Consider the following 26,313-nt stretch of genomic DNA (forward strand, 5'->3'; position numbering starts at 1 on the left):
AACACAAATCAGTATCCCTGCAGCTAGGAGCTCTGCACTGGCTGCCGGTTAGGAAAAGAATAATCTTTAAGTCACTGTGCATCACGTTTAAGGCGCTCCGAGAAAGGGGCCCTTCTTACTTGCGTCACGGATTAAACACTATGTGCCGTCTAGGAACCTTAGATGTGCACAACTAAATCTGCTGCAATTCCCCAGGTTTAAGCAGGCACGATGGGGAGGAAGGAGCTTCTTGCTAAGATCTGCAAAATTTGGGAATCTTCTTCCACTAACAATTAAAAACAGCCGGAATCTCAAATCATTTAGGAAATCACTAAAAACATGGCTAAACCTAGCAGACCTTTAATTTTACTTCTGCAAACCCCACCCTTGCACGCCCCTCTGAGTTTTTCAGCGCCAAGACGCCTCCGGGCATTCGTTGTGCATTAGAAATCTAAAAATCAAATCAAATAAAATCAAACCTTTGCCAACCCCACACCTCAGGTGGGGGAGGGGAGGCGAAGCACAACTCTCAGTCCCTGCCATCTTGCATATGGGGTACCCAACCAACCAGAGAGTGGCATATGCCCCTCTCCTACTGGAGGGAGGCATAATAGTTGGTGTACCCACCCCAAGGAAGGGACCCATTGGTCCCAACCTTTACTTACCAGTAACGCCCCTAAATCTAGTATTTAGGTGCCACCCTGAACCATGCCTCCTCAGACAAGAACCAACCAGAAGAAAAGAAGAAGAAGGACTGAAGAAGCCATCCTGAAACTAAGAAGAGGAGGACGCCCACTAACTTGGCTAAGCCCTACTGGCCTATCCCCACCTTGAACCTGCTCCAGCAAAATCAGAGTGTGTCCTGCAGCCAGCAACCTCAAGAACGCGAAGGACCTGCCCTGTCTTCCAAACCCAAGACTGTCTCCTGTGAGCACCGGATTGTCTCACCAACAGACTCTAGGCCCCAGCCAAAACCCGTGTCTGCACCCGATGCCTATGGCCTTAGTTCAAGTGGCCCAACACCACGAGGAGGTCTCCCCAGCGATCCTGACCTGAGATCTGGTGTACTCTCTGACCTGCATCGACTGTCCAAACCCCCACCACTGCGACCCGAACTGGTAAGAAAATACGACGCCTAAAGACACCCCTGCACCCGACATCCCACGGCCTTGGGTGGCCCAACTGATGGTGTCCCAGCATCCCCAGGACTCCCAACTTACCTCTCCAACCAGTGGTCCCCTCCAGAAGATTTTCAGCCTGAGCCTACAGTCTTTGTTGCAACGGGAGAATCCCCATTGAAAACAACAGGACACTCGACGGCAAAACAGTACAGTGCACCAAGACCCCCCCTGCACCACTGCGGGTGTACTTTGGGTGCTAAACCGGATGCCCCTTTGCCCTGAGCCTAACACCATGAGCTTTGCTCCCACAACTTTGTGGCCTACTTGTGAGCAGCCAGCAACCGGAGGCCCCTATCCCATATTGGATAACATTGGGCCTCAGCACTCTGCACCTGGTCATCCTAGTGCCGCTGAGGGTGTTCTGAGAGTGCAGCCTTGACCCTGGGAGAACCCTAGTTCTAACCCCAGAATACCAACTCCAACAAATAAGGACTTACCTGCAGACCGTCAACTTCATCTTTCTCCATAGGAATACATTGACTTTTTTTCCTTGAACATTTTTGTGTGGAGTTGGTTTGTGTGGAACATTGAAAAACTGGATTTGTACTAGAAGTGATTTACTTACCTTTTGTCTAGAAGATATCTCAGTGTGATATCTAGGCATTTCACACTGATTAGCAAAAGTAATCTGAAAAGTAATCTAAAAAGTAACGTACATAGTAATCTGTAAAGTAACTGAATAGTAATTTCGAACTGTTGCCTTACCTGTAATTCTACCAACTGCATTTGAACCTGCATTCAACTGTAAATCATTGCATAAGATTTTGCAAAGTATGATTTCACTTTCCTGCACCAGGCTTGGCTTGGTTCTAAGAAATAAAATAAATAAATAATATTTTTGATACCTGCAAATTGGTCTGAGTTCAGTCTATGAGTGTGTGACATCATTTGCTGCCTGTGTACAACAAATGCTTAACACTACCCTCTGATAAAGCCTTACTGTACGCCCACACTACCACTACTAGAGAGTAAGGTGCTATCTACGTTTACCTCTGCCTACCTTTGGGGTTCCACTGGACTCTGTGCCCACTATTCCTCATTTTGGTACAGTATATACAGAGACAGCTTCCTATATCGGTCAGTTTGACCCTGCCCAATTTTCACCACATTTCTAGTTTCGGAACTCAGATTGGGGGAACAAATATTGCTTCATCCCCATTCTGATCTGCAGAACTCGTAATAGTTAATACTGTGTAGAGGAAAACCAAACCGTATGTTATTGGTAGTTCCCCAGACGGTATTACCACATGCAAATATCAGCTAACTCAGAATGTTGGCGTTAATAGTTAGCAAAAAGTTACATTCCACTAAAAGCATGACAAAGTTCAAGTCCATTCCATTCTTTGATACCTGTTGTTTGACCATAAATAATATTTCAGTAGAAGTGTTGGACCGTGGTGAAAATTCATGAACCCTACCTGTGCCGTAAACTAATGGAGACAGGTATAAAGAAGGAGCAAATGTATTGTTAGATTTGACAACTTTTGGTGTGGTTTCCCCTGTCTCCTGTCCTGTTTTTGACTGAGTGCTTGACTTCTGGTTTCAGGACTCTTGGCACTCTACCACTCCTGACCAGTGCTAACGTGCATGTGCTCTGTGTGTAAAATGTAATGGAATGTAGTTTCTTCATGATTGGCAAATTTGATTTACTAGTTAAGGCCATATGTATCAACACATTTCCCCATAGACACAGAATGGGCAAAACCCTTTGATACATCTGGCCCTTAGTCCCTAGTACAGTGCACTGTGCGTGCCCAGGGCCTATAAATCAAATGCTACTAGTGGGCCTGCAACACTGATTGTGCTACCCACACGAGAAGCCCTACAAACCTGTCGCAGGTCTGCCACGGCAGAGCCTTTGTGTGCAGTTTTAAACTGCCATTTACCTAAGGTAGGCCCTAGGTTACCCCATGGGCAGGGTGCAGTGTATTTAAAAGGTAGATAAATCATGTGTCACCATGGGACCATGGTGTCATCCCTGCACATTTGGGCACACCTTTGGTTCTCAAGAAAGCGAGACTCCAATATCGTTATGACGAATTATTTAATCATTCATCTGTGTTTTCATAGTACTTCATTTAAAGCAGTTCAAATCATATCAATGGGATTTTTTACAACGTAAATACATCCAAATGCTCCAATGCATTTCGGGCAGAACATGCCCTTCATCGGGGAGCTTTCGTTGTACTGTGGTCGATAGCTCCGGTCGTCAGTGTCACGAAGTGCACAAGAATTTAAAACATATCTAAATAAAGCTGTGCGCTACCTATCTTGAACAGTATTTAAAAGGTAGGACATGTACTTGGTGTATGACATGTCCTGGTAGTGAAAAACTGCTAAATTAGCTTTTCGCTACAGTAAGGCCCGTCTCTACCGTAGGTTAGCATTGGAGCTGCCTTGCAACATCTTACAAATGTATCTTCCAACTGGGAGCAGTTAGAAAATTGCAGTGTGGTTTCTCTGGACAATTAAAAAACTTGTTTTAGTGAAGTTGGTTTTTAAGTTGCAGGTCTGAAAATGCCACTTTTAGAAAGTTGGTATTTTCTTACTTAACCATTCTGTGCCTCTGCGTGTCCCCAAAATACATACCTATTTACTAGTTAGTCCCTAGTACAGTGCACTGTGCGTGCCCACAGCCCATAAATCAAATGCTACTAGTGGGCCTGCAACACTGATTGTGCTACCCACACGAGTAGCCCTACAAACCTGTTGCAGGTCAGCCACGGCAGAGCCTGTGTGTGCAATTTTAAACTACCATTTACCTAAGGCAGGCCCTAGGTTACCCCATGGGCAGGGTGCAGTGTATTTAAAAGGTAGGACATGTACTTGGTGTATGACATGTCCTGGTAGTGAAAAACTGCTAAATTAGCTTTTCACTACAGTAAGGCCTGTCTCTCCCGTAGGTTAGCATTGGAGCTGCCTTGTAACATCTTACAAATGTATCTTCCAACTGGGAGTGGTTTCTCTGGACTCACAATATAAAAACATCCTTTAGTGAAGTTGTTTTTTAAGTTGCAGGTCTAAAAATACCACTTTTAGAAAGTTGGTATTTTTTTACTTAACCATTCTGTGCCTCTTCCTGTCCCCAAAATACATACCTGGTTTGGATGACAGTTGGGCTTTGTGAATTTACTCTAGATAGTCACACACAAAGGGAGCGGAGGTGTTTCCTTTATGCTAATGGCCCATCACCAGGCTGATGAGCCTTCCTGAGCTAGAGTGGTGGGAGGAGCTCACCCTTGCACCTGAATAGTGCTGTGCCTGTACCCACACAAGGAGCTGCATACCCCCTGTAGTGTGTCAGGAGCTAGGACCAGGAAGGGCAGGGTATTGTATGCCACAAAGACCTTTCTACTTCAAAGGCTAAAATAGGGATGCGTACTGAACCTCTGACATCAAATACTGAGCGGGAATGCTCAACAACCCTGCGCCATCTTAGGGGCCCGACGCATCACCTGAATCCACGACGCCTCACCTCTTCTGCGCCATGCATCATCTTTCATTTTCAGCTCATCAAAGGTACTGTACTCATCAAAGGTACTGTAAGGGGGTCACGTGATTACTGTATCCAGCCTGCGTTTTTATCGCAGTAAGAATGAACTTTTGGATTTTGTTGAGATCACGCGTGACCAGACAGCTGCAGTTGGGGCTATAGACTTCTAAGCACTGCAGTTTTGATTTAATCTTTAAAAAATCACATCTTGACTGGTGTATGTTGTACTTTTGTCATTTTGGCCTTGTTTTACTCAGATAAATATTTGCTAATTTCTCCAAACTGGTGTGGAGTACTTTTGTTGTGTTTTCACTGTGTTACTGTGTGCATGTGCAAAAATACTTTACACATTGCCTCTTTAGTTTAGCCTGACTGCTCTGTGCCAAGCTACCAGAGGCTGAGCACAAGTAAACTTTTAGTGTGTACCCCACTTACCCTGACTAGGATTGTGTGGTCCCAACTTGGACAGGGTACATACCTCTGCCAACTAGAGATCATATATCTAACAGGTATGATTTATTATAAGGCGTGTTTTGGTTAGTATTCCCCGTCAGTGTGAGGCCAGAGAACCATATGTGTTGGGAAATGACTTGTACCGTCTTCACTATAAACCTTGTGCTCCCTGTTAGGGTTCCACAAGGCTCATGTTTTTCCATCTGTTGATCGGCTACTTTACTAATCTTACCCTGACATTTGGGGTTGTGTTAAGTAAATTGTACCCATTATTAGTATATCATTTTAAGGAACATAGTCAAAATAAGATATATTTTCAGATAGTGCTCAGATGCATCATATTAAAATGTATTGTCCTTAATACTGTTTCTTTTCAGCTTCCCCGTCCATATTGCTGACTACATTTTCAAAGGTTAACATCATGCCCCCAACATGCACTCACTTTTTGGCTCAGTATGGATTTGGGAACCAAGCTCCATGCCCTTTTATGCCCCACATAATTCTACTGAAGATAAATTTTCTGCAGCTCTTCATAGAGTTACTTATCTACAGTCATCCTTGTATGATTTTATCCCATAGTTCTGCTAACTATGAACGCCCATTCAGTGGTTCACATTATTCCTCATTCTGGATAGTTTTGCTTATCGTGTGCGTTTTCCCATTTCTACTCAACATAGGTATTCCCTTTTCCTATGTTGTTCATACATTTCCTACACTATTTTAATCACATTTCAGTATCTCATCAACTTTCCACAGCTCTGCACAACATGAATTTTCAAGAATTCTTGTTACCATGATAGATAGATAGATAGATAGATAGATAGATAGATAGATAGATAGATAGATAGATAGATAGATAGATAGATAGATAGATAGACAGATAGACAGATAGATAGATAGATAGATAGATAGATAGATAGATAGATAGATAGATAGATAGATAGATAGATAGATAGATATGTTTATTTGCACAAATATTTAAAATCATTGCAATTCATACAAAAAGGACATGAAAAAGCACTTTCCACTCTCAATTAAAAAGTTAATGTTTAAAAAAAAATAAGGAAGAACTTCATAGCTAACACAGCGGAGGTTCATGGGGAACATCTACTGGTAAAATTGAGTTTATTTTAATCATGAATTTTACGAATCGGGCGGCCATCTGAGATGAGTCCCCCTTCATCCACTCCTCTAGGGCTTCTTGGCATGTCCGCACATTGAGAATTTTCCAGATAGGACACAACCAAAAAATTCGAAAGGGGAGTAGGATTCTACAGATGCACAAAACGTGTATTACATTTTCTTCCGTATTGCAGCGAACACGACAGTGAGAGGGCGGATCTGCCTTATACTTCCGTCCATCCTTATACCCCATCGAGGGATTAGGCCAAAACGTAGTTTCATTAGCTGGTGTTTCACCGATGGCTTCATAGAGGATGACAGATAATGCGGTATGGTTTTAAGGTCATAAAGTTTTGACGCCCAACTGCCATGGGATAGATTTTTCATGGCTGATGCATCTTGTTCCACTGAGAAGATCTTTGCTTGTTTAGTCAAAACTTTAGCAACCACCCCTATGGGCAGCGAGCTTGCCCATAATTCAAGAGCTTCTAGTGCGTCCAAGCAGAATATTAAAAATGTATTCCAGGTTTGTTCAACAGTGACCGTATACAGCTCCTTAGTGTAGAGTTGTGAGCCATTTTAGTTTTTGCACAATAGGCAATGAATCTTGCTTTCATGATCCAATGTTGAGAAGACAGGCAGAACTCCAAATGGATTTGGGCATGAGAGGTCGAGTTGGGTAGATGAAACACTCTGCGAAAACAAGCTGATTGTACTCTATCCAACCAGGTGAACATTTCATCTTTAAAAATAATGGCGCCAAAAACTATAGTGGATAGTAATTTGGCACCTATCAGTCGAATTAACGGGGGGAAGTCTGGAGAATGGAGAGCTTTCTTAGTTCTTAGGAAGACCCCTCCAGGCTGCGAGCCACACCTTGCATTGCAGCGACTTGCGGACCCGGGCTCCCTCTGTGGTCTAACCAAACTCCAAGATATTTATATATGGCAACTACCTCTATAGGTTTCCCAGCGATGTACCAGGGGCGCTGTCTTGCTCAACGCCTCAAGACTATCATCACCTTAGTTTTAGAAATATTAATCTCCAAAACATTTGTTTCACAATATGATGCCAGTGAATCAAGAAGTCGTTGAAGGCCCACCTGAGTTTGATCAAGAATCATGTCATCTGCCTATTGCATTGACTGGATTTTAGCAGATGCGATTCTTGGTGGGAAAGCTCGAGAACAGGCCAGCCACTCAGGCAAGTCCGCAAGGTACTAATTAAAGAGTAAAGGCGCCAAAATGCATCCCTGCTTTAGGCCTCTGTTGGTCATGATTTTATTGGTTGTAGACCAACCAGCGGAAACTTTTATTTTTACCCAGGTATCGGTATAGAGAGCGATAATGGCATTCAATAGAGACTGCGGGATGCCCCATTTGAACAGTTTTTCCCAAAGCCTGGGATGGACAACGCTATCAAATGCCTTTCGAAAATCAATAAATCCCAAGAATAGCGATTTTTCCCTTTGTTGCAAGAGTATCCTCAATCATGTGGGCTAAGCAGATCAGATTGTCCTTGATGTGACAGCCCTTCTGGAAACCGATTTGCGTGATATGTATTAGTTTACGGTCTTCTGCCCATTTGATCAATTCTTGTAATAAGACGCCTGCATAGGCCTTCCCGTCGACGTCAAGGAGGACAATCATCCAAAAGTTATTGGGATTAGACCACTGGCCTTTTTTGTAGATTGGGACGAGGAGAGCGCCTTGCCAAGAATGAAGAATAGGCCCGCCCATTCTGCATGCCTCAAATAGGGGGGCCAAGAGCGCTTCCCACTTATGAGTGGAAGCTTTATATATCTTTGTTGGTATACCACTTGGGCCCAGGGCCCCTCCTGGGCGCATTTGCTTTATAATAAGTGCAACTTGTTTAGGGGTGATCTTAATAGTGGGTGGCGTTCCAATATGAGGATTAAGGAGAATAGAGCTGTGATCATTAGGCCAGTTGTTTCTGACGGGCTCAACGTAAAGTGCTTCACTATGAGCCTCCCAATCAGTGGGGGAGATATTTGTTACTGTAGATGGTTGATCTGATCTAACAGCCTTATTTACCCAGCTCCAAAACCTCTTTTGATCCTTTGATTTCATGATTTCATGGGCAATTGTCTAGTGCGGTTCTTCTTTTATCCTCTGATAGGTGAACCTTGCCTTCCTATACTCTTTGCGAGTAATCAATGGTTTCTCTCGTAAGGATTTGTGAACTATGTTGGTGTATGTGCATTTGGTTATTTAATTTGTGTTTAATACTCAACATAGTTTGCTTGTGCTCACTAAAGTAGGGTAGAGTTGAGGGGGAATTATTTGAACTTTTAAGTATCTTTATAGATAGATTTTATTTAGGTCCTCCACTACCTGTTTCCACAATAGTGCCGTCAGTTGGTTGCTAAACTCATGGTTCAGGTTTTCTTAGAAGTCATCCACCTTCTCTTCAATTGTTTCTTGTTGATCCAGGGTCCACCGTAGTTTTCTAATAGGCTCCAATATAGATTATTTCCCAATCAAGTAATTTTTTGGGCGGGAGCTCTGCCTGGATAGAACTTTGCACGTTAGGACGGCACAATCACTTTCCAATGAGGGGGTTACCACAAATGCCTGAACAAGATGAAAGTGGGCGACTGAGATCCATATGTAATCCAAGGTAGCCATTCTGAAGGGGGATACATGGGTATAAGCAGGAGGCGAGTCTAAATCAAGTCTTCTGTTTAAAATGCGGGGCCCTAGTTGGTTTAAGCACACTTCCACCTTTGTCCCTTGATTGTCCTTCTGTTGGTACTGGCACCTTATATCCAGGATAGCCCACATTTGGTTGTCCAATGAGGATAGGAGAGAAGAATCCACTCCTTTCTCCATTAGGTTAGCATTAAAGTCTCCCATTACTAGCCACATATCGTTTGGGAAGTGCACGAGAAGATCTCTCATGATAGGGAGCATTTTATTCAAGGTTGACTCTCGCCTTGCCCTTTACAGAGTGGGGAGACCTTTAGGGTCAGGTTGTTCTTCAAAGCGATTAATACTCCTTCTGGCGCATGGCCGCCTACTTGAGATGCTATTGCACAAGATTCATAAACAGTATAGTCCACCCAGGGGATAGTTTGCAAGGACCAAATTTCTTGCAAAGCAATAATGTCGTATTTTTTCACAAACAAAGTCGTTAATCGTTCAGCTTTTCCTTGGTTAGTCTTCGGATATTGCAAGAACAGATTCTAAGGTGGTAAGCAGCATCTTTACTGGTTTTATGTCCAGTCGAGGTTTTATGTGCTTCAACCTAAGGCATGAGAGAGCCAAGACCAATCTTGAGAGTTCTGTTGTTTGAGATCACACTGGCGGGAATCTCCTACTCTGGATGTTATTTATAGCGGGTTCTTTTTCCAGGGCATTGTTTGGGTACCCGCTAGGGAACCACACAGAACTGAAGTAGGCAACTGCCTGGTTAAATCACTGTTAGAGAAAGTTGGAATATTGGAATCTTTTGTGGCATTAGGAGCTCTGTCCTTTAAAAACGCAGGGTACTTAACTTTGGTTGCAGGACTAATCTGGATGCCCCAATCGCCCAAACAATCTTTATTCTTCAGTAGGGCAGAGGCCATATCTTTGCTGTAGAAGGTTACTACTGTGGTCTCATTTATTTGGGGCGACAAAAGGCACATTTTCAATGTCTGTTAGCAGGTGGCTAAAATTCCTCCTCCATGGATGTTTTTTCTAGATACAGAGGCGGTATTGGCTTTCGATTCAATGTCGTCGGATCTGAGCCAGCATAATAGCACTCTATTCTTTTTCCTAGCAATTTTTTATTTCTTTAATTTCGTCTTGTTTTTCCTGGACAGATGTCCTTCAGGGGGTTACCATGAATTTCACTTACGATTCTATCATTATCTCCTACAGTTCTGTGCACCACGTGTTTCTGCTACAATCCCGCTCACCATGATATGAGTTATTGATTTCGCTACTACCATGGCCACTGGTGCAAGTCAGCTCTATGGGCTGCCACTTTCAATGACTGAACAGTAAGATACAGCCAAAATGTTGGTGCATTGGGCCATAATACTCATGGGCCCAGTGTCACTGCACCTACTTTACTATTGTTACCAACACCTCCAGTAGCAGCCAATCGTACTACGAAGTGGTGGGGAGGGGAGAACACAAAAAAAATAAAAGTATAAATAAAGGAAATAAAACGTACCTGCTCCGACGGCCGCCGCCTTGCTCCCAATCCTTGCTCCTTGTCGGGAGCTTGCTGCGCAATGCACAGCCTCACAGGTTCCCAGCTCCCAATCTGGCTATTCCCAGCATGTAAGCAGCACTGGGATTGGTCTGAATGCCTCAGTTCGGCGCTCAGACATAGACTAGGGAGCAGGGTTGGTTTCTCCACCCAGCTGTTCAACACAGTGGGTGGAAAGGCTAAGTGCGCATGACAGTCTTGCCGGCCCCAGAGTGCTGGCAACCCCGTTCTGAGCACTTGGCAGTGCTCACCACTCCCCCCTCCTCCATGGTGCTGCAGCTGTAGCATCAGGATGGAAGGCCACGCACCTCCCTCGGCTCGCACCCTGCAGGGCTGAAAATAAAATGATCATAAAAATGTTTTATTGTCATTTTATTTTTGTCCTTTGCCTCTGCCGACTTTCAGCAGGGAGCGACGCTCCTCCGCCATAACGGAGGAGCAGCCCCTGGTCTGCTCTATGCCAAAAATGTGCTCACCATAAAGTTCGCTGATAAATCATAAATCTCATCTACTCTTCTGCTCATTAAAGGACTTATGTATTTCTGCCCAATGAGGCGTTTTACACAATGATTAAAAAATGAGGGAAGTAGGCGACAGACCTGCATTATTTGAGTGGAAATCATGGGATAGAAAGCTGTCTGCTAGTCAGTTTTCTTTGTCTTCTATTCTGTGCACCTGCACAGTGAGGAGCTCAGCTCCCCTTCACCCACCACAAAATGCACCACAACTATAGACTACTTCCGAACGCGTTATGTCACAAGTCCCTTGATGAGTGTGCTGGTATCTCTTCAGTTGTGTTTCTACTTCCACTGATTGCCCGAACTAGACCACCAGTGTGAGAGTGTTTTTATAGAAGAGGGTAAACGGTTTCCTTTATTTGTTTCATATTTTGTTGTTTAAATTTTATTGCGCCCGCCTATGCCAGTATTGGTTTCTTTGCACTTAACTTTAATAGTGGATATCAACAATCCAAGTTCTTTTTATTTATTTGCTCAAGAAGCAGCTCCTCAGCAATCTGTAGATATCGCTCCTGTCATGCTTCGCCAAAATAAAAGTATAGTAGCCCAGACTCAGTTATACTAAGGGGGCTGTAACAACTGGGCTTGGCATCCTGCAGTAGGCAGAGCTCCAATAGCAAGATTCAGAGCTGGTTGTGACAGGACATAGGCACTGCCTCAATTTGTGATCCAATGAGAGATTCTCCTTTGTTTAGGTCACCAAGTTACTCACCTCTTTATCTGGTGGTGGGCTAGAAACCAGGACTACAGAACAAAGGTGAGGTGTCAGTATGCAGCAGCAATTGACTGTATTTCAGGGATTTCCTAACCTTGGACTTGGAATCCAAGAGGAGTAAAACACTCTTTCATCTCCCACCACTACCGCCAATGACCAAATACACAGGACTATGAGGGACCGTGGTAGGCACAGGGACTAGGGAATGAGATGCTAGACATAAAAGAGACACTGGACTCCACACTGACTCATAACTCTTGCTGGTCAGTAATGTCTGCAGACTGTTATGGATGTCTAAAGACAAAAAGATATCTTCAGTAAAGTGCCAGAAGAGCCCTGCACATAACAGAAATAGTGAATAGATGTACCTTGGCAATCTTTCAGTATAGACAACTGTCTGTAGTTTGGTGTGGAATATGTATTTCCTGCAACGAGATATACAAATAATGAGTATCGTCAAAATATGTTCACTAAACATTTCTCCGTGTGAAATTAATAACTACCTAATGCTTCGTCACAATGCACTTTCTGTGGAAGATGATTTAGAATTTCTACTTGTCTTGTGTAGTACTGCAAGGTAATTAACAAATGTTAAATATTATAATATTCTTTCATTCGCAAAGAGTATTATCATCGTCGAATTCTAATATCTTATGCATTGACACATATATACCACGAGGAACAAAAGTACATAGCCCTGGCTTAATGGTCCTTCCTGTTTCTTCACAGGAAGCCTTCAAGCAAAATGCAACAAACTCATGATCTCATAAGTGTTCATATTGACGTAAAGCCCCTCAGGTCCAACTCCATCTTATGTATGCTCTAACTCCATCTTGGTTCAGTTTGTTATCCTGCAACAACTCGACTTACAGAAACACCTCTTTGTATTCCTAAAGTCAGTGGCGTAGTTAGGGAGGAGCGGGGAAGGGGGGTCGGCCAGCCCCGGGCGGCACGAGTTTTTGGGGATGCGACCTCCCCCGCTATCACCTGGCATCTCGGGCAGCAAGAGCAAAGCCCACGCGTTACACAATGCGTTTGCCTCAGGCGGCAAACTGAGAAAATGCTCGCCAGCACCCTCCCCGCTCTTTACTGCGGCTGCCATGGGGTTGCAAACGCAGGGATCGCCACAAGCACCCACTGCCACTGCCTAAAGTCCTTCAGTGCAATCCAAGTAAGCAACTGCCCATTAGCAAACAACATTTAAAAAATTTGTAGCAACGTCCCGGCTATAGCATGGTTGTATCATGATTGCACAACATACATGCCGTGGGCCTCGAGGGAAGCTATACCCAAGTATTCCCAATGGCTGCCAGGCCTCCAGACTATGTGAGAGTTCAAGGCCTCCTGAGTTTGTTGTCAGGACACTATCGCTTAGTACATACTCTACAAATGTAAAAGCTCAGTACAGAGTTCAAACAGCACCAACACTCTGAAGGGAACACTTGCTGCTTCTTCCTGGGAAAAACTCAGTGTGAGTGGCTTTGGAGTATAACTCCCTAGCACAAGTTGTAAATGATAAGCAATACCTATAGCCATGCTTCCTGATGCCATCGCTCCCAGGTAACAAATCCCTCATGCAGGTTACAAGGTATCAAAAGGTCGAAATGTTGTGGTACTGGTTAAGGATTGGGTGTTATAGTAGCCCTCTTGAATGCTTCAGTCAGCTTCCATCTGAGCATACTGAAGAATTAATAAGCAGTTGTGCTACTACATCCTTTGATTGCAGCACTTTGGCTAAATTCCACTCACTCATTAAATGTGCCTGTATCTATGCTGCCTGTTTATCAGGTAGACATTTCTTCTACCTACACAAACAAGTGTTTGGAAAACCAGTAGGTCAGGCTTTATTGTGCAAATGTATCCAAACAGCATTTGTGCATGCTTGTGTTAGCATATTAAAATTCGATCGATTGGCTTTACCACTGTGCTTGAATGTCAGTAGATTCTGATTGCTCTGTCACAGAAAATGCAAGTCCTAACTAAAGCATTAAAAAGCAAACACAAGGAGATGATGGAGGGAACACTGAAACTTTTCAGACACTCACCCTCAGTCACAGATCTGGGTTGAATCCATCATCGTTCTTTAACTCACTTTGCCGCTACAGTTCAGACCCAGCCATATGCAAATCAGTCTTGACCCTGTGACTCATAGGAACAGTCCAGTCGAACTGCCAAGCAAGGTTTTCACTGGACCTGAAACAAGCATCCTGGGACCGGTTTTAGAGTAACACCCCTCATCAGCCAGGCTGGCTTGGAACCAGTGGCAAAGAATATGTAACAACTGGTCAGCAGACAGCCGAGTTGTCAAGCCGAACATGATAATATAAATTTCCCCATAAACCTACAGTTTATTCTGATGTCTGTTCGATTACTAACAAGATACAGGTTGGGTTAACTTACCTGCTCCCTATGAAATCCCTCTACCATGAATTTCTCTCACCATTCTGCATATTCTTATGAATAACTGCTACATGTGGACTTTGTATAAATGTGTATTCTGCTCACTCAGAAATGTCCACTCCCACAATTATGTCCAGCAGTGGTCACCAATGTTTAGCTCATTATCAGCATGTTGCTCTCAGCCCCCATGTTGTTGCTCAGGAATTCTCACCCCTTTCTTTCAATACCAAACATGTTTTACATTTTGAATAGGGTGCCTTCCTGATTGACTTACTCGACTGCCTGAATGCTTGTACACCCCCTAACAGGAGTGTACAACCTTTGATGGATGGGCTGGAGAGAGAAGCCTTTGGGCAAACACCCTCTTTACAACAGACACTATGGATGGCAGGCGGGGAAAAGCACAGGAGTAAATTGACCACTCTTCCCACTCAATGGTGGGCCATGGGCCAGGGCTCCTCTAAAGAGGCCAGTCAGTAAACAAGGCAGGCAATAGCAATACTGGATCAGCTGCTCCACTCATGACCGGCTATGGTGCCTGTGCCAGTACAACAGCTGACCAGACCAGTCAGCCTGTGCCAGCACTTTCAGATAAGCCAGACACAACTTCTCCCCACATCTGAGCTGAGCCACAGAAAGGCAGCCAAAGGGGCAAGGGCTGGCTGTGGCATCATTGAATGGAATATTTTTGAAGAAATATTGCGTAGAGAGTGGCTTAAACTGGCCAATTTGAATGGATTGCATTATTACAAACCTGGGAAATAGTATGGTAATTTAGAAGGTTAAATATGCTGGGTGTGTGAGCTAGGAAAATAGCTTAGTGAGCTAAGCATCCTGTTCAAATATCTATTTACAGCTCCAAATCATAGTTTCAAATCCTGGCAGGGTTGGCTAAATCCATCATCCTGATGGCTTTGAAAAATTAGTTTTGGGTAATGTCAAGTGTTAATACAGTGATACTAAACTGGAAATGTTTGACATGAAGAGCTGTACGGGAGTTACTTTGGAAGTTGTAAATGTGTACTAATTAGGTATGCACATAAAGTACGTTGAACTGTATTCTGACAGAGGCACAAGAGCATGGAAAAGCTGTGCACATTAGCATTATTTTTTATGGGGAGAGCCCCCAAGCCTGGAGGATAGTGGTGTCTAATTCTTTTTAATATTTGAGCCAATATAGCTTGCCTCGATTTTTTGACAAATGGCACTGGGTTCATATGTTTATAAATGCAGCATGTACATCTAAATATCCCCAAACTTTAGAAAGGATCTAAGTATCAAACCTCCGTGTAGACTGGTCCTTATGTTGTACCAGAAATGGAATAATGTTACTGATTGATCTAATATGTATAAATATTGTTAGAGATGGCCCTTTCTGCAGGGTCACCCCAAACATTTTGCCTTCCTCCTCCCCTTTTTCTGACCTATTTTATGTTGGTTTTAGGACTCTGTGCACTTTATCACTGCTAACCAGTGCTAAAGTGCATGAGTTCTTTCCATAAAACATGGTAACATTGGCATATCAATAATTGGCATATTTTATGTATCTATACATCCCTAGTAAAGTGCACTGTATCTGCCCAGGGTCTGTAAATTAAATGCTACTAGTGGGCCTGCATCACTGACTGTGCCCCTCACTCAAGTAGCCCTTTAAACATATCTCAGGCCTGCCACTGCAATTAACTCTCTTGGCAGGCCTGAACCTTCCTTTTTCATACATACAGGTCACCCTTAAGGTAGGCGCTAGACAGCCCCAAGGGCAGGGCACAGTGTATTTAAAAATTTGGTAATGTGCTTTTAAGATGTACATGTCTAAGTAGTGAACAATTCTTACATTCTTTGTTCACTACTGTAAGGTCTATCTTGACCATAGGCTAGCATTTGGCTTACCTAATACTATCTCATAAGTGTAATTTCCATTTGGGACAAGATGGAAATGTCGAGTTTGGGGTCTCTGGACTCACAATTTAAAAAAGCTATTTATGGTGAAGTCGGATTTTGAATTGCAGGCCTGAAAAAGTTGGCATTTTCTTACTTTAGCCATTCTGTGCCTCTGCCTGTCTCTGAATACACGTCTGGGTTGAGTGACAACTAGTTTTTCTGCATTCTCTCTAAACAGTCACACACAAAGGGAGCTGAGGTGTGACATTTGCATCCAGATGGCCCATCACCAGGCTGATGGGCCTTCCTGTGCTAGAGTGGGAGGGAGGAGCTGACACTTGCTGTGCCTGTCCCCATCCAAAGAGCTGCCTACCCCGCCTCCTGTAGTGAGGAAGGGCAGGGACCTTGTGATCTTCAAAGACCTCTTTGTAGTCTCCATCACTTCTAAGGCACAACTAGGTATAAGTACTGGGCCCCTTCCACCACCAACTCAGCACACTCTGGATGTAAGGACACTCTGCCAGCAAGAAGGACTGCTGTGCACTGAAAGAACTGTCACTTTGCTGGATTTGCTGGACTCCTGATCTGCTGTGCTGCCTTGTTGCCCATTGCCTTGTGGTGAGAAGAACTGGCCCTGAATCTCTATATTCCAAGAACCAAGTGACTCCAAGGGCTTGCTGGGTTGCCTCCTGTTCTGATGTTTCAGGGAAATCAAAGACTTTATCCAACTCTGCATTAGCGGCTGGACTCTGCCAACTCTGCATCCTGCCCTGCCAACAGGCGCCAATCCAGTTCTGGGCCTTCAAGAGGGTTTCTGCATCTGTTTTCTCCAAATCCCCATGCATTGCCTGCATTGTGCCAGCCGGGACAAAGTCGATGCAGTGCCGGTTGAAGGACATCTCTGCGTGGATTAAAGATAATTTGGGCCCCGACTGCAAGGCTTGAGGACTACGCATCGCCTCCATCGTAAGGGGTTCAATGACGACGTGGGACCCGACTGCGAGGCTCGATGATGACACATCGCCTCCATCGTAAGGGGTTCGATGACGACGTAGGACCCATCTGCGAGGTCCGACGACGACGCATCAGCCCAACTGTGTGATTCGCAACAGACGCAGTTGCTCCTCGACATCGATGCATCTTCCGGAAAGGTACTGTTTTCAGCTTGACTGCGCAGCTTATGTGTCTGATACATGCTCCATCCCGGTCAGTTTGACTTTTCAGATTTGACCCGGTTCAGCACGACTCAAGTAACCCCTAAGTACTATTGACTTTTAAGCACTAGATTTCAAGACATTCTTTCAAAATGAATAACTCTGGCTCAATTCTTGGATTTTTGTCGTTTTGGTCTTGTTTTGTTCATTAAATTATGCTCTGTTTTTCTAACATGTGTGCAGTATGTATCAGTCTACCAGAGGTTGAGTACAAGTTAATTTAGGTTTTGTACATGACTTACCCTGACTGGGATTGTAGTCTCTATTTGGACAGGGTGCAAACATCTGCCAACTAGAAACTCCGTTTTTAACAAACATCAACAAATCTATTTGTCACTATATTGTCCAAAAATCAGTTGGATAAAGCAGCCAAAAATATTATTTAAATCTTAGCATGCTTAGATAAATTATACTGGCTTAATGTGCTAAGTAAAATGCAGAATTCCCAATACGATTTCACCAAAATGCTTTAGGTACACCCTCCGAAGTCTCTGTAATTTTAATCCCTGAAAATGTTAGCTAATATTATTCTCTTAACGTGAATAAAATGCACCACGTGCAAATGTTTTAAACAATCATTGGTCAAGAAATTCTACATGACCCCGAAAACTGATTTTTAAGTCTATAATGTGTTTCCCAATGTTGTTTGACCAAAGTGCTCAAAGATTCACCATTTACCACTCACGCCGTAATTTTAAAAGCAATGTGAACTGGACTCTGTACTTGTCTTACATGGAGGGATATTCCATATTCTAGTTAACATTATTTGCAATTACTCTAAATGAGTGAATATGCACATATTTCTAACATTACATTAATTACAACTCTAAATCATGGAAGAATCATTTTATCATCATCTGTTCTATAATACGTTCCGTCGTGTTCTAACTTCTGGACGTTGCTCAACACTTTTTTTGACAGGCATATGTTGCTCAGTGTCCAGAAAATCTACGTCTGTTGCACACCATGAATTTCTTCATATTGCGCTCACCACATATTTCACACAATTCTGTTCATCAAAAATATTCTTATAATTCTGTTTACAATGATTTCCTCCCCAATTCACACACAACATAAATTTCCCCCTGTCTTATAGTGAATTATGTTCTTACTTTTGCCAAAATGCCACTAGCTTTCTCAAAAACAGTGTACAGGCTACATAATAAGAGATCACACATGAAGGATGTGATTACTTCTGTTTGTCATTTGGACATAATTGGGTGAAACGGCTGGAAACATGTATGTGTTTAGGATGTCTTTAATAAAGTTGCTGCATGGTATTTGGGATTCCAAACTCTACATTTAATTTGAGCAATTATGCCCTCAGTTGTAGAGTTTCAAAAGTATCCAGACTCACCAAAATTCTGATGTGCGCATGTCACAATCCTCCACTGCATTATGCTATCCTGAACAAGGGCTTTTGCTTCTCCTCTTTGTAATTTCAATTTGATCCCATCCCTGGTTTTACTACACCTGGTTTCAAGAAAAAGTAGCGTGAGAGTGAAATCCATACTTAAGGTGTGGCATAACACTTGGCAGCTTGCAAAACTTTAGGACACGTTTTATGCTGCCCTGTCACTCAAGTGTTGCTTTTGCAGGTCATTGGCCGGGAGATGCTGCTGTACTTGATCCAGTACTTTGTGCAGAACTATGGGACGGATCCAGTTGTCACCGGAATGATGGATAACACCCGGATCCACATCATGCCCTCCATGAACCCGGATGGATTTGAAAACAGCGTTTATCTACCTGACTGTGCTTACCAAACCGGAAGGTAAGACTGCGAACGAGGTCACATTTTAATTACATACATGTCACATTTGAACTACATACATTTTAACACATACTAACTACAACACTGACCATCAACAAGCCCAATCATCTATGTTGTCCACTTATTTACTTTATTTTATATAGAATTAGATATCGAAACAAAAAGGGAGAGACAGGTGTATTTCACTTGGACTTCTCACCATAAAATGGAACTACCCAGAGTTCCTTTCTTGTATTTTGCACGGTCTACATGTCACTGGTGCCCAGCTCATGTTTGGGTTAGGTTATGTACCTCCGACAAGGTCTAACGAGAGTGTAAACGGTGCCACAAGCAGATTTTAATATTTTCAGATGGTATCTAGTAATCTAAAAGCAATAATACGTTGTTATCATGACAAGCGTTTTTGTAATATTCTGGCAAATTGTGGGTGACATTTGGATAATCCAAAAAGTAGTGTGTATCGGTGGATGGGTGTGTTAGGAAGGTAATGCTGCACCGGCGCCAAGAGGCGCAGTGCCGAATTGGTTATCCCCGGGATTATGGCGTTTTTGGAATGAAAGCCTTGGGGATTGGGGTCATGTGCGCGTCTCATCGTCGCGGCATCGTGAGATCTTGTGTGTTTTTTAGTCGAAGGTTCGTTTAAAATGTTGTGTTCTACGCTTTCCAATAGGGTGTAAAACATTCCGACCCTAATTTGAGAGCCTTAAAAACTATTCGGCTATTTACATAGTGGTCGGCATATCGTTATACCCACGTGGTTGCATGAACCTTGTACTCAAATGAACGAATTTCACACATTGTGCAAATGCATGTCCCTCTTCCGTACTTTTGGCTGTTTGTGATTCTTCGCATCTGGAGTGTGTTGCCCGCGGCCTAGAAAGTTAAAGATGAAAAGATTACACGAGCGCTTGTGGAGTAATCCAGTATGTTTGGAATATTATGCCATCAGGAAAAGATCAGTAAGGGCCCCGTCCGGCGGTGGAACAATAAATATATGAATTCCTACTCTTGGTTACTGAACTGTGGGCCATAAAGGGTCATGTTCGGCCACTCCTTCTAACCAGTACAGTTGAATACCTTTGCAAGAAGTCAGACCAGGCAGCTGTTCACTGCTCAAAACACAAAAACATGCATTTTGAGGGCTTCCTGTACATGGCATTGCGTCGCAGGTGCATCTTTTTTTTGACACTCGGGCGCGCAGTTTGCCTGCCCATATTTACAAGGTCACCTTAAGGCACCCTGCAAGACATTTCTTGGCCTTGTAAATATGGCCCCTTTCTCGCATTACTCTGTGTGAAAGGGGTGATCCGTGCGTGTTGCTGTGGGTGTTACTACACAACATCCATGCAACCTGACACATCCCCAGGTTTACAAAGTTTTGTAAAGCTGGGAATGCATCAGAGTCTTACGCCTCCCCAGGAGAGACATAGGAGTGGCGCAACAAAGAGATATACTATTTTTTCTCCTCCTTTTTAGGTCGAGGACCTAAAGGCTGCGCTTGCGCAGTCTGGGGTCGGAGATTTAATGTCCCTTAGTAGCGCTTTGGAACCCGCCTCCCTGCCCTGTCTCTCCTCCATTGGCTGCTTCCTAAACGGAGGCCAGCCATTGGAGGAGAGATGCGTCACTCCGATTTAGCCCCGTCTTTTTCGGATTTGGGGGCGTAAGTTTTGCTGTTCTTTAGACAGTGACGTTGTCTGTCACTCAAAACAGCAAAACCACGCCCCCGAATCCGAAAAATTCGGAAGCTGGCGGGTGCCATTTTTTCTCGTCTGCGGTGAGGTGAGGATCGATCGTCTTATGCCGCATGACCCTGCCGCCGCCTCTTCTACCCAGTCCCCCACCCTCCTGTCCCCTGGGCACCCGGAGATCACTGCTGCCGCCGGCTCCGTTTGAAGGTAAAGCACATGTTTGTTTTATACGTGCAGTTTCGTTGGGTCTTTTGTGTTTCCTATTTTCCGTGTCTTTGTTCCCGTTGTATCCCGCCCCCCTCCGGCTGTCCGTGTCTTGGTTCCCGTTGTATCCCACCCCCCTCCCGCTGTCCGTGTCTTTGTATCCCGCCCCCCTCCTGCTGTACCCGGATCGCCACCTGCGCCGCCATGACCCGCTGCCGCGCCACCACCAGCAGGCAGTTAGCACACTGACAGTCCCGCCAGCGAAGGAGCGCTTGCGCCCCTTCAGGCAGGACACCACCTCCATCAGCTTCCTCTGCTCCCCGCAGCCCTTGTCGGTGCCCGTCGGGGTGCCCTGTGCCGGGGGGCGAAACCCTGGCGGCACCTCCTCCTCTTCGTCGTCTTCCTCCTCCTCGCAGGTGTCCCTGGCCGGCGGGGGGCTGAGGCTTGGGGGCACGTCGCTCTCCTCGTCCAGCTCCAGGCTCTCCACGTCGATCTCCGAGTCCCCCGCAGCCGCCTGCAGCTCGTACATGGTGCCCAAGAGAGAGACACACAGACAAGAGAAATACAGAGATATAGAAAGAGAGGGGAAGAGCGAGATACAGAGAGACAAAGAGAGGTACAGAGAAAGAGCGAGAGAGAGACGGAAATATAGGGAGACAAAGAGGGGGAGAGAGAGAGACAGAGAGAGTGGTGGGGGAGCAAAGAGAGAGAGGGGCACACTGCACACCACTCTCGGCGTTCAGCACCCATGATTTCCTTTCACTGGGGTCACACAGCACCTCTCTCATGACCTGTAGCCCCTCACCACCTGCGCGTGCCATGGTTGGGAAGACGCAAGCACCTCTGTCAAAATATTTCAGTCCTGACCCCGCTATCCAGGGTCACGCGCGCAGCTCTGCCAATGTACGTCACTCGTGACCCCGAGCATCCGTGTATCTTTAATGGATCAGACCAGCAGCTCCAGCAATGTGCATTAATGTTGACATTCAGCCCTCTCTATCTCATGACTGCACCCTCGACAAAGCTCTACTGGTGCATCTCACTGCTAGACTTCAGCGCCCCCTTGTGTATGCCTGGATCACACACACACACTCCTGCTCCAGTGAACCCCAGCTCTGACCTTCAGTCCCCTCCCCCTCTCTGTTACCAGCCCAGGATCACACACGCGGTTCTACTGTGCGCCACTACCATGGGCTGCGGCTTCACCTTCGTACTCCCTCGGTGGCCCAGGGGCCTCTACATTTAATAGAGGTAGAAGCAGCCCCTACGGAACCTGTGAGGGGCCAAAAGAGCAACTAAAAGACAGAAAACATTAAAAAAACATTGCTACAAGCACTCATGGGTTGAGGGAGTTTATGGAGACTTGAGGTGAGGGGAAAACAGAAACAGGCAGAAGGGGTGAGGGAGGGGGCGAAGGAGTAACAACAACAGGGAACGAGGGGGCGAGAGGGGAGGGAGAGAGGTGGAGGTAGATGGAAGGATAGAATGAGAGGGGGAGAAACGAGGATGAGAAAGGGACAGAATGAGTAGAGGGGGAAAAGATGGCGAGTGAGAGAGAAAGATGTGGCAGAGAGAAGTAGCGAAGGGGTGTGAGAAAAAGAAACAGAGGGAGGGAGGGAACAGAGGATGATATACAGTGACAGGAGAACGAAGGAAGCAAAACAAGAAAGGGGGAGAACAAGAAAGAGAGCAAGATCACAAAGGACGACACGGGGGCACGTGTAGAGGAAACAAGGCAAGAAAGAGCGTGTGACGCTCAATCACACGCCGAGAGAAAGACAGGGAAAGAAGGAGGGGAGAGTGAGTGGAGAGAAGAGACAAAGGGGGGGTTAGATATTAGAAAGAAAAAGGGGGGGTGAAAGAGAAAGCACCAGGAGACGAGAGGGGAGGAGAGCACACAAGGAGAACGGTGCACCGTTCCCGAATATGAAGTCCAGGATGTAAGTAGCAAAACCTTTCACGTGAGATCCTTGGGTACGCTGTGGCGAGAGGTGCTGCTACTCCGGGACCTCACCTTGGAGGAAGAGGAGGAAGTCGATGCGGAGGAGGAAGAACTCGCAGTGGTAGAAGAGTTGGGCTGCAACGCGGAGATTGCGGCGGAGCTGCGAGTTGTCTGCAGGTAAGGTTGTTTCACTGAAAGAATACGTTCTTACAGAGTAACAGGAACTGCGGACATAAGCCAATATATGTTTCATGGTGCTACGCTTCCGCCAGTTGGGTACGTTGCTTGTTGCCCACACCTTACATGGCAGCCGCCTCTGCCCATGTATTATGTGTTCTATTGACAATACGGTGACCAGGTTTTTGAAAGCCAAAAACAGGGTCGTTTAGTAGATGTAGAAGAATGACTACAATGTTATATCTGAGTGGTAATGGGGACTTAAATGACAGCGCTTATCAACATAGGAGTACATACAAAGATGCACAAAATGACTACATATGTATGTATGTGTGTTCTTATATAGCGCTTGACTTACCCTAGGGCATCTCGGCGCTTGCCTTGGGAACCCGACCTGGCTTTTCCCTGTAAGATAACCCGTACTGGGCATCCCCAAGGTGAAAGCCAGGCATCCCGCTGCGGGGGGGGCGTTGTGGAGATTAAGCATGCTAATGCCCAGAGTTGCAGAGTGTGAATCCCTCTGTTTCCAGTTGCTCCTGTGTGAAAACCTGGACATCCGCTAAATTTGCCAGGATAGCTTGCTCCCCTGCCCCCTGCCCCCTGGCTGTGCTTGCTTCCCTGCCCCCTGGCTGTGCTTGCTTCCCTGCCCCCTGGCTGTGCTTGCTTCCCTGCCCCCTGGCTGTGCTTGCTCCCCTGCCCCCTGGCTGTGCTTGCTCCCCCGGCTGTGCTTTCTCCCCTGCCCACTGGCTGTGCTTGCTCCCCTGCCCCCTAGTTCCCCTGCCCCCTCGCTGTGCTTGCTTCCCTGCCCCTGGCTGTGCTTGCTTCTCTGCCCCCTGGCTGTGCTTGCTTCCCTGCACCCTGGCTGTGCTTGCTCATCTGCTCCCTGGCTGTGCTTACTCCCCTGCCCCCTGGCTGTACTTGCTCCCCTGCCCCCTGGCTGTGATTGCTCCCCTGCCCCCTCGCTGTGCTTGCTCCCCTGCCCCCTTGCTGTGCTTGCTTCCCTGCCCCCTTGCTGTGCTTGCTCTCCTATGTGTGTGTGTAGCTCTGGGTGTGTGTGTGGCTCTGGGTGTGTGTGTGGCTCTGGGTGTGTGTGTGGCTCTGGGTGTGTGTGTGGCTCTGGGTGTGAGTGGGTGTGGGGCTTTGTGTGTGTTTGGGCGGCTCTGTGTGTGTGGTGCTCTGTGTGTGTGTGTGGGGGGCTCTGTGTGTGTGGGGGGGACTCTGTGTGTGTGGCTCTGTGTGTGTGTGGGGGCTCTGTGTGTGTGGGGGGGCTCTGTGTGTGCGTGTGTGTGTGTGCGTGTGTGTGGGGGGCTCTGTGTGTGTGGGGGGCTCTGTGTGTGTCGGGCTCTGTGTGTGTGTGTGGGGGGGCTCTGTGTGTGTGGCTCTGTGTGTGGGGGGGCTCTGTGTGTGTGTGGGGGGGCTCTGTGTGTGTGTGGGGGCTCTGTGTGTGTGGGGGGGGGGGCTCTGTGTGTGTGTGTGTGTGTGTGCGTGTGTGGGGGGGGCTCTGTGTGTGTGTGGGGCTCCGTGTGTGTGGAGCTCTGTGTGTGTGGGGGGGGGCTCTGTGTGTGTGGGGGGGCTCTGTGTGTGTGTGGGGGCTCTGTGTGTGTGTGTGGGCTCTGTGTGTGTGTGTGGGGCTCTGTGTGTGTGGAGCTCTGTGTGTGTGGGGGGGGGGCTCTGTGTGTGTGGGGGGCTCTGTGTGTGTGGGGGGCTCTGTGTGTGTGGGGGGCTCTGTGTGTGTGTGTGGGGGGCTCTGTGTGTGTGTGTGGGGGGGCTCTGTGTGTGTGTGGGTGGCTTTGTGTGTGTGTGACTCTGTGTGGGTGTAAATTCAATAGGTCATGCATTTGTGAGCGATTAACCTATTGGCATTGTACATGACAATGCCATGTATTTAACGATTAAGCTATTGGCAATGTAAATGGCAATGCCATTTATTTAAGATTAAAAAAAAAAAAAGTCATGAGCAATGCCAATAGCTCTACCTTTGATAATGCCGAGACCATTGCATTGTGAATGCTTGTTTTTCCTCTTTCTGCGAGTGCTGCTGCATTCTGCAGCACTCATAGAAAGCGGAAAATGCCATCAACGATTGTTTTTGTGCAGGAAGGTGTCCCTTCTTCACTAAAACATTCATCTTCACAATGCATGCACCCTTGTAACATGATGCAAGGGTGCCTGCGCTGGCGCAGTGCAGCTAATTGTGCGGGGAAAACACACGGATGCGCCATATTGTTGTTAATACAACGCATCCCTGTGCTTTTAAAATGCCGCAGCTCAGCGCAGCAAAATGGCTTGCAGTCTGCACTGCATCATCTTTTTGTAAATGAGGCCTGAGTTCCTTGTAACTCCTCAGGGCAAACAAAGCTGACTTCTAGTTTGATTAAAAAGCCCAATAATATTAAGCAATGTGAACAAGATCATTGTCATAAACGCATGCACCCATGCAAAAAGTTAATGCAGTTTGTAGAGACTAAATTATTTGTATTACTTTTCAAATGTATGGTTGAACAGGTAAGTAGCATACATACATGGCTCAGAGATAACTACATATCAGCAGAGATGCGCCAGTTATTGTGCGTCACGGCAGACACTTCTTGCGCCACCATGGATGCGCCGCATTTACAATGCGGCGCACCATGGGGCAAGAATAGACAGATGCGTGACGCATCTGATGCCGGAAAGGTGAGGCATTGCTGGAGTTGTGTCCAATGCACTACGCAGCTCCAGCAAGGCTCGGTGTGCCCCTATGCCTAACATGCTGCGTCAATCCTTACGCCTGCTTCAAGCAGGCGCAGGGTTTTGACGCAGCATGGCCGTAAAAGTGACTGAGTGAAATCTTGTCGATTTCACTCAGCCACTTTTAGGAGGCGTTCCTGCGCCGGAATGCCCACATGTGGCGCAGGGCTTTACAACGTGACGCATCTCCCTAGATGCGTCACATTGTAAATACCCTGCAGCATGGCGCTGGCTGTGCCGCCGCTGTATCATAAAAGTGACGCAACGGCGACGCAAATGTGGCATACGGGGCTTGTAAATCTGCCCCCATAAGTTTAAAATAAAATTTGACATAATACCACTGTATTTTTGTCATCAGGTTTTTCTGATATTTACAAATGATGAACTGACGCTACCTGGTGATGGCGGCATTTTCAACTATTAAACTCAATACCGTGCTATCTTATTTTATATTGAGTTATTTTACTGGGGACCTGAGTGTCAAATCTTTATGGTAACCATATTGTTCCTGCTTATATTTCAGATGCTTTACCACATGCTTAATTTAATCTTCCATTCCTTGTGAGTGTTTGCTTTTCCCAGGATGCTATAAAAAAATTCCACTCTTGTCTAGTGCATAAA

At 45.7% G+C, this 26,313-nt stretch overlaps 1 protein-coding gene across 1 annotated transcript in view; it reads left to right on the forward strand.

Annotated features, from left to right (window-relative positions):
* Positions 1–26,313, forward strand: part of LOC147662809 (carboxypeptidase M-like) — a 261,102-nt gene that overhangs the window by 165,567 nt on the left and 69,222 nt on the right. Inside the window, exon 4 of the mRNA XM_086950897.1 lies at positions 18,776–18,951. Coding sequence (XP_086807023.1) covers positions 18,776–18,951 — 176 coding nt within the window. The remainder of the gene's footprint in view (positions 1–18,775; positions 18,952–26,313) is intronic.

This window comes from Lissotriton vulgaris, unplaced genomic scaffold (genome assembly GCF_964263255.1).
Source record: "Lissotriton vulgaris unplaced genomic scaffold, aLisVul1.2 SCAFFOLD_2136, whole genome shotgun sequence".
Classification (NCBI taxonomy): domain Eukaryota; kingdom Metazoa; phylum Chordata; class Amphibia; order Caudata; family Salamandridae; genus Lissotriton; species Lissotriton vulgaris.